The following is a 9,381-nucleotide window of genomic DNA, read 5'->3' on the forward strand; positions in this document are numbered from 1 at the left end:
TCGTCAGTTGAAACCCCATGAGAAGAACTACCCCGTTCATGATGTAGAGTTGGCTTCCATAGTTCACGCGTTGAAGATTTGGAGGCATTACTTGTATAGTGTGTCTTGTGAGGTGTTTACTAATCATCGTAGCCTCCAGCACTTGTTCAAACAGAAAGATCTCAATTTGAGGCAGCGGAGGTGGTTGGAGTTGCTTAAGGATTATGATATCACTATATTGAACCATCCGGGAAAGTCCAATGTGGTGGCCGATGCCTTGAGCCGAAAGGCGATGAGTATAGGGAGTTTGGCATATATTCCAGTTAGGGAGAGACCTCTTGCAGTTGATGTTCAGGCCTTGGCCAATCGGTTCCCGAGGTTAGATATTTTGGAGCCCAGTCGGGTATTGGCCTGTGTGGTTTCTCGATCTTCCTTATATGATCGCATCAGAAAGTGCCAGTATGATGATCCGCATTTGCTTGTCCTTAAGGACAAAGTTCAGCACGATGATGCCAGAGATGTGACCATTGGTGATGATAGAGTGTTGAGGATGCATGGCCGGAAATGTGTGCCTAATGTGGATGGGCTTAGGAATTTGATTCTGGAGAAGGCCCATAGCTCACGGTATTCCATTTATCCGGGTGCCGCGAAGATGTATCGGGATTTGAGGCAGCACTATTGGTTGCGAAGAATGAAGAAAGACATTGTGGGATTTGTAGCTCGGTGTCTCATTTGTCAGCAGGTGAAATATGAGCATCAGATACCGGGTGGCTTGCTTCAGCAGATGGATATTCCCGAGTGGAAGTGGGAGAGAATCACTATAGACTTTGTTGTTGGACTCCCACGGACTCTGAGGAAGTTCGATGCTATTTGGGTGATTATGGATTGGCTGACCAAGTTCGTGCACTTCATTCCTGTGTGTACTACCTATTCTTTAGAGCGGTTGGCAGAGATCTATATCTGGGAGGTTGTTCGTTTACATAGTGTCCTAGTTTTTATCATTTCAGATAGGGGCACTCAGTTTACTTCACAGTTTTGGAGTTCTGTGCAGCAAGAGTTGGGTACTCAGGTTGAGTTGAACACAACTTTTCACCCTCAAACAGACGGGCAGTCCGAGCGCACTATTCAGATATTGGAGGACATGTTGCATGCTTGTGTCATTGATTTCAGAGGGTCATGGGATCAGTTTCTACCGCTTCATAGTTTACTTATAGCAACAACTACCAGTCGAGTATTCATATGGCTCCATATGAGGCTTTGCGTGGGAGGCGATGTAGATCTCCAGTTGGTTGGTTCGAGCCCGGTGAGGCTAGGCTATTGGGTACAAACTTGGTGCAGGATGCCTTAGAAAAGGTGAAGGTGATTCAGGAGAGACTTCGTACATCGTAGTCAAGGCAAAAGAGCTATGCTGATAGGAAGCTTCGGTATGTGTCTTACATGGTTGGCGAGAAGGTTCTGTTGAAGGTTTCACCCATGAAGGGTGTTATGAGATTTGGGAAGAAAGGAAAATTGAGTTCGCTGTTCATTGGGCCTTTTGAGGTGCTTTAGAGGATTGGAGAGGTGGCTTATGAGCTTCTTTGCCACCTAGTTTGTCGAGTGTGCATCCGGTATCTCATGTTTCTATTCTCCGGAAGTATATTGGAAATCCGTTCATGTTTTGGATTTCAGCACGGTGCAGTTGGATGATGAGTTGACTTATGATGTGGAGCCAGTAGTTATTTTGGGTCGTCAGGTTTGACAGTTGAGGTCAAAGGATATAGCTTCAGTGGAAGTGCAGTGGAGAGGTCGGCCCATGGAGGAGGAAACATGGGAGACCGAGCGGGAGATGCAGAGCAGATATTCTCACATGTTTGAGGCTTCAGGTATGTTTCTTGACTCGTTCGAGGACGAACGTTTGTTTAAGTTGGGGAGGATGTAACGACCCGACCAGTCGTCGCATGAGTTACCGCTCTGTTTCCCCATTTCTGCTTTTTTATGCTTTGTTTGTTCGTGTTATGTGGTATCAGGCTGGTCGGATCGAATCCGGAATGATTTTGGTAAGGTTTGAAACACTTAGTCTCTTTTGAGGAAGCTTAAGTTGGAAAAGTCAAACAGATGTTGACTTATGTGTTAGAGGGCTCGGATGTGAGTTCCGATGGTCCGGTTAACTTTGGGAGGTGATTTGGGACTTAGGAGCGCGATTGGAATGAGTTTTGAAGGTTCGGAGTAGATTTAGGCTTGAATTGGCGAAGTTGATATTTTGGCGATTTTCGGTTGGTAGGAGAGATTTTGATATAAGGGTTGGAATAGAATTCCGAGAGTTTCAGTAGTTCCGCTGAGTCATTTGGGATGTGTGTGCAAAATTTCAGGTTATTCGGATGTGGTTTGGTTGGATTTTTGATCAAAAGCGGAATTCGGAAGATTTTGGAAACTTAAGCTTGAATCCGATGTGTTTTGGTTGATTTGATGTTGTTTGAGGTGTTTTGAAGATTGGAGAAGTTTGAATAAGGTTTTGGGATATGTTGGTGCCTTTGGTTGAGGTCCCGGGGGCCTCGGGTGAGTTTTTGAAGGTTGAATGGATCATTTTAAGTTGAAGAAAATTGCAGAATTTGGTTTCAGCTGTTGCAGGTATTTTACTCTTCGCGTTCGCGAAGAGTCAGTTGAGGAAGGTGGAATTTAAGCCTTTGCGTTCGCGAGGAAGGCTACGCAATCACGAAGGGCTAAGTGGTTGTGCATCGCGTTCGCGTGAGTGTTGTCGCGTTCACATAGAATAAATGGGCAGCTGAGATTCAGGGCAATTTAACTCATCGCGTTCGCGATAGGGGGAACACGATCGCGAAGGTCTGTCTGAGTAAAGCATCGCATTCGCGATGGGGTGGTCGCGATCGCGAAGGAGGAATTTTGGTCAAGGTATTTTTGTGCTTCGCGAATGTGAGGCTTTGACCGCGTTCGCAAAGAAGTTCAGGCCTGGGCAGAATGTTTAAATACTCGTCTTGTCCGCGATTTTGGGGTTTATTTCCTCCATTATTGGTCGTTTTTGGAGCTTTTTAAAGGGGATTGAAGAGGAATTCAAGGGGAATCACTTGGTGGTAAGATTCTTGGACTTAAAACTCGATTCTAATGTTAATTCCACCTAAATAATCATGGAAATTAAGCCAAAAATTGAAGAACTAGGGCTTGGAAATTTAGACTTTTGATTGGGGATTTGAAGGACCATTTGAGGTCAGATTTCAGAACTTTTGATATGTATGAACTCGTGGGGAGATAATGAATCTATGAATGTAAAATTTATTGAATTCCGACATGTGGGCCTGGGTGTCAGGTTTTGGTAATTTTGGGATTTGTGTCATATTTTGATTATTTTTGCTTGGGCTTCGTTCCCTTAGCATATTTTGACATCCTTGTTCTGATTTTGGATAAATTCGACACGAGTGGAGGCCGATTCAAGGGGCAAAGGCATCGCGAGCTAGAGATTTGACCGGTTCGTGGTGAGTAATAATTGTAAATGATGTTTAGAGGGTATGAAACCCCGGACTTGCACATCGTAGTGCTATATTGAGGTGACGCACACGCTTGATGATAAGCGTGGGGTCTTGCACTGTTGGGGATTGCGACTTAGTCCGTCCCGAATAACTATTTTACTGCGTATTTGAATGAAATCTATTTGCAATCATCATGATTTGGGTTGAATGCCATATTTGGGCCTTGTGCCAACTATTTGAACCCTTCGGGGATTTTTACTGGTATTTCCTCACTGTTTTGACTTTATACTTGAACTCAGTCATGGTATTTCACTGTTTTTCATATTCAGCCATATTTACTCTATTTTAACACTTACATGATCTTTTAAATGATATTTTCTGGCTGAGAATCATGTTTTACTATTGCCCAAGTGGCTTGTGAGGATTTTGACTGAGTAAAGCCAAGGGCCTATGCTGTGAGGAGACATTTGATATTGATTATGAGGCCGAGGGCCTGAGATATGTATTCCACGAGGTGTCTTAATTGATATGAGGCCGAGGGCCTAGTGATGATGCCACGAGGTGGCTTGATATTGCGCTTGGGCCGTAACGGGCCCCTCTAGGAGTCTGTACACCCCCAGTGAGCGCGGGTACCCATTGTGATGTGATATTGAGCCCGAGGGCTTGTGTTGTTTTATGCGATTGCCCGAGGGGGCTGGTATTGTTATATGTGATTGCCTGAGGGGCTGGTATTGTTCTATGTGATTGCCCGAGGGGCTGGTATTATTCTGAGATGTTGCCCGAGGGGCGGATTTGTTGATACTGTGCCCGAGGGGCGAACCTTTATGTGTTTAATTTCATAATTAAATGTCAATTACATGTTTAATTGTTGAAAAAGGCTTTTTAATGAAGTTAAATTGAGTTAAAGTTTTTTTACCTATCTTTCACTAGTTTACTGTTTTTAATGGGTTTACTGCTTCATTATAGCATGCTTTTGTGCCTTACGTGATTTCCTGCTTTCAGTCTTTATTTATGATTATTACTCACTGAGTTGGAGTACTCACTTTACTCCCTGCACCCTGTGTGCAGATTCAGGCGTATCTGGTCCCGCTCCCGAGTGCTGATCATTCCTGCTTTTCACCCTCAGACGGACGGGCAGTCCACAGTCCCGTGTTTCTCCCCCTTATTATTTCTATCTCTTTATCAGACAGTTTGTAATAGTTTATAGACTTCTCATACTTGTATTAGAACTTGTAAATGCTCATGACTAGTGACACCCCGATATCGGGCTATGTTGGGTTATTTCCGCGAATTATGCTATTATCTGTTAACTTTGGATTATCTTATCATGCTTAGATTTATTTCTTATAGTTTAATTGTTAATAATTGGATATGGGAAGTGTCGGCTAGCCTTGTCTTCACGAGAGGTGCCATCACGACCAGGTCCGGGTTTAGGGTCGTGACAAAAAGAGAGCAGCAATTCTACCATTGACAGCCATTAAAAAACTTTGAAGCTTTGAATTCGAATTTGTGTTTTCAAAAAACAATGTTTGTTTGAATTGGATGTTGTTGCAAACAATTGGGAATTCTCTCTACGTCTCTCTCTATCTCTCAATCCCTAATTCCAGTAATGTAAAGCAAAGAAAAAGAGAGCAGCAATTCTACCATTGACAGCCATTAAAAAGCTTTGAATTCGAATTTGGGTTTTCAAAAACCATTTTTTGTTTGGATTGAGTGTTATTGCAAATAATTGAAAATATAGTTTGGAGTTTATATCTCAATTTTGAGGGTATTTTGGTAAAGATTAGACTTGATTTTGGCTGAATTTTAGATCGAAACTCGAAAAAGAAGAAGACATGACATACATTGTACTTACGAAATTGTAGTACAGTTGTAGTAAAATTGTAGAAAAACTGTATTATGTTGTTTGTATATTTTTTTATTTAAATATTGTTTGAAAGTTGAATAATACTTATATATAAAAATTGTGTTTAAGTTGTATGATATTGTAGTTGTATATAACTGGGTAAAAATAATGTATGAAAATTATAGATAAGTTGTATAATATATAATTAGTTGTATGAAATTTGTGTTTATTATGTATAAATCAGATACAAAATATACAAAAGACGTATTGTATGAAATTTGCATAAAATTGTATTTAAGTGGTATAATATTGTAGTTATATATAACTGGGTAGAAATAATGTATAAAAATTATAGATAAGTTGTAGATATAACTGTATGATATAAATTATTTCAACTTTTCATTTTTGACAGTATGAATGTTTGTTCATTGTCTTTTAATTAGATGTAATTTCTAGCTTGTGTAAATAGAATTGTTTCTACTTTGTTTGAGATGTACTCTAAAGTGAGAATTTGATAGAGTCTTAATTCTTATGCTCTGTTTTTTTCATTATCATGTTGAATTTCTACCTCATTGTTTTTTTACTTCCATTGGTTTTCTTTGGTTGGTTAAGCTACATATATAAGTTAGGTGTATTGGTTTGCATTACGCAGCTAAAAGTTTAAAAAGTACTTTATGCTGATTTGATATGGTACTAAATTTTAAAAAGAAAAAGTGAAATTACTGGAAATTTAATTGTTCATGGCATCACGCAGAGAGGTTGACAAATTAAATGAAAGGGCATAATTTCCGTAGCTATTTCCATCCCTTGTACAATTTTTAGCCTCTCAATATACTCATGCAAGGATATTGTTTGTACGTCGTTGAAGCTAGAAATTAAAGAAGGGATTTCAACTATTTACCAAAATTCTCGAGAGAAGAAAGTGAAGAGGAGAAAAAAAGGAAAATGGTCTAAATCCTTTGATTGAATGCACTAATAATGAATTGTGAGACTTTAAGGTGGAATATATATATATTTTGTAAACAAAACTTGTTTAGACCGGGTAATTAACTAAACATGAATATTTAGGATAATAAAGTTTCCAATAGTTTAAATTAATGTAAAAATACCTTAAAAATAAAGTAGGAGGTTAACAGATGACTTGGGAGTTGTGTATCGTACAGTAGTATTTATACCTCCAATTTTGAATGTATTCTTGTCGAGGAAAATGCTACTCGGACAAAATCTATATCAAGACATCCTAGTTATTCTAGATAAATGCAAGAGTCTTGCTCTACTCAAGCAATTGCAAGGCCATCTCATTACCACTGGTCATGGCCAAACGCAGCTTTATGCGTTCAAGCTTGTTCGTTTCTGCACCATCACTCTCTCAAACCTCCATTATGCTCGCTTAATCTTCAAATACCTTAATTTTCCCAATGTTTACCTTTATACTGCGATGATTACTGCATACACTTCCGTTCAAGATCATACATCATCTCTTTTGTTATACCGTGGAATGGTTCGTAATGGCTTGTCAAGGCCTAACCATTTTGTATTCCCTATAATCTTAAAGTCTTTCCCTGAAGTTATAAAGTCTTATGGGATTGAAATGGCGCATACCCATATTGACAAAATGGGTTTTGGAAAATGCCCTGTTGTTCAGACAGCTCTATTGGATGCTTATTCAAGGTCTTCGTCTGATATTAAAGTTGCACGGCAACTGTTTGATGAAATTACTGACAGGAATGTGGTTTCATGGACTGCGATGATATCAGGATATACTAGAGTTGGGCAAATGGGGGATGCTATTTTGCTTTTTGAAGAAACTCCTCAGTGTGTAAGAGACACTCCCTCGTGGAATTCCATAATTGCGGGGTGTACACAAAATGGGCTGTTTTCTGAGGCCATTTCATTTTTAAGAAGAATGATAGTTGAGGAAGGTATGGTTCAATGGAATAAGCCTAATGATGTTACATTTGCGTGTGTACTTGCTGCTTGTGGGCATACCGGAATGCTTCAGCTCGGAAAATGCATTCATGGGTATGTGTATCGGAATAGTGTTCATTTGAATTCACTTACTTTGAATGCTCTCATTGATATGTATGGTAAATGCGGGAGCTTGAGAGAAGCAAGATATCTTTTTGATAAGGCTAATAGGGGGAGTTTGACATGTTGTAATTCTATGATCAATTGTTTGGCCCTTCAAGGTCATTGGGAAGGTGCTATTGGAGTTTTTAAAGATATGTTGCAACATGGCGATGATTTAAAACCTGATTCAGTGACTTTTATTGGCTTGTTGAATGCTTGTACTCATGGAGGGTTGGTTCAAGAGGGGCTTAGTTATTATGACTTAATGACTAGGATATACGGAATTACTCCTGAAATTGAGCATTATGGGTGTTTAGTTGATCTTCTTGGTCGAGCAGGTCGGTTTGAGGAAATTATGGAAATTGTTAGAAATATGCACATAACTCCAGATGCTGTTATATGGGGTACCTTGCTTAACGGCTGCAAAATTCATGGGCGTATTGACTTGGCTGAATATGCACTGAAAAACTTGATTAGTATTGATCCAAATAATGGTAGTTATTACTCTATGCTGGCTAATTTATATGGGGAGTTGGGGAAGTGGGAAGAGGTTCGAAAAATAAGGAAGATCCTAAATCAGCAGAATGCTTATAAAGCTCGTGGTTGCAGTTGGATTGAGCTTGATAGCCAAGTTCATCAATTCTATTCAGTAGACAAATCTCACCCTAGAATGGAAGAGATATACTCAGTTTTGGAATATTTGGTTGATGCGCATTAGTATGTACCTTGCTGGCTTTAATGCTTGGTTGATGCGAATTATTATGTACCTTGCTGCTTTATTCTTTCCTAAGAAATTCTCATTTCCATATCCCTCTTATTATCATGATCTAATTTGATTTGGAATTCCTGAACACCAGTTGTTTCTTGATCTTTGACCTGTGCTGGTGTGTATGAAGCTTAGAGCATCCATGGTTTGTCTGGATCTTAACAATCAAGAGTTAAGAAATCATTGGTGGAACACTTTTCTGTTACTCTCTTCAAATCGAGCTTGAAGATAGTGTTATTTACTCTCTGCAGAGGACCTTCAAATTATGGAGTTATTCTAAGCTGCACAGAAAGAATGTACTGCTTATGATCTGAAAGAAAGAGGCAACTTGTTTTGGGGCACAAGAAATTGGAGCATAAACTTTCTCTTGTGAGATATGTTTGAAAGAAAAGTTGAAGATTCTCCGAAGTCTTAAATTATGTAGCCTCGGGGACTGTATGTTGAGGTCATGTGATAAATTCCTTTTTTTGAGCAACCTATTGGGAAGACAATAAAACCATCACTAGAAGCAAGTCGGTGTAAAGTAGGAATGCTCATTAATAACCAGTAAAAACGAGAAAATAAGGCAAAGACCGGGCAAAATAGATTCTAATCAAATTGAAGTGGTTTAGTAAATTGCGGCGTAAATAATTTTGTTATGCAGTCGTACACTTGTTACAATGATTTATCTTTTTTCCAAAACTCTAATACTATTATCTTCTTTATCGCTTAAGTCTGACAACTTTTAACTAGTGGTGCATGCAATTGTTTGACCAAATCAAGAGACTAGAAGGAAGGACCGGCTCGTTGCTGACTATACCTCGAATCACATGTCCGATATTTGCTAAGCACCTCTCGGTACTTTGCTGGTACCGATATCCGGATATGCACAAGAAGTATAAAAGTCTAGTACGAGCACAACTGACCCAATATACTCAATAAATGTCGAGCCTGATCCCGACAAAATAGTGACGAGGCTAAGATAAGACACCTACAATAAACCTGTACAGTAATATATCAAGAAGTAACGAAATAACATATAGATTATCAAATATAACAACATGATATTGACAAGTGAAAGGGATAATAAGTGCACTAGTAAAGGGGCATAAAACAACAACATAAAGTAAAGTTGCACTGAGTAAGCTTCTTTCAAAAGTAAATAACCAGATCACAAAGCCAAGTAATATCAAAGTAAGGAGCAATGAAATTAACAAAATTGCACGGCATCACCCTTCGCGCTTTTACTTTCATCGTCATATTATAATATAAAACTAATT

At 39.2% G+C, this 9,381-nt stretch overlaps 1 protein-coding gene across 1 annotated transcript; it reads left to right on the forward strand.

Annotated features, from left to right (window-relative positions):
* The first annotated feature begins 6,416 nt into the window (after window positions 1–6,416).
* Window positions 6,417–8,634, forward strand: LOC107816437 (pentatricopeptide repeat-containing protein At1g33350-like). The gene has a single exon (XM_075225313.1). It carries the CDS (start codon window positions 6,494–6,496, stop codon window positions 8,072–8,074), a length of 1,581 nt encoding a protein of 526 aa, XP_075081414.1. The 5' UTR covers window positions 6,417–6,493; the 3' UTR covers window positions 8,075–8,634.
* Window positions 8,635–9,381: the final 747 nt, after the last annotated feature.

Source organism: Nicotiana tabacum, chromosome 11, assembly GCF_000715075.1.
Source record: "Nicotiana tabacum cultivar K326 chromosome 11, ASM71507v2, whole genome shotgun sequence".
Lineage (NCBI taxonomy): Eukaryota > Viridiplantae > Streptophyta > Magnoliopsida > Solanales > Solanaceae > Nicotiana > Nicotiana tabacum.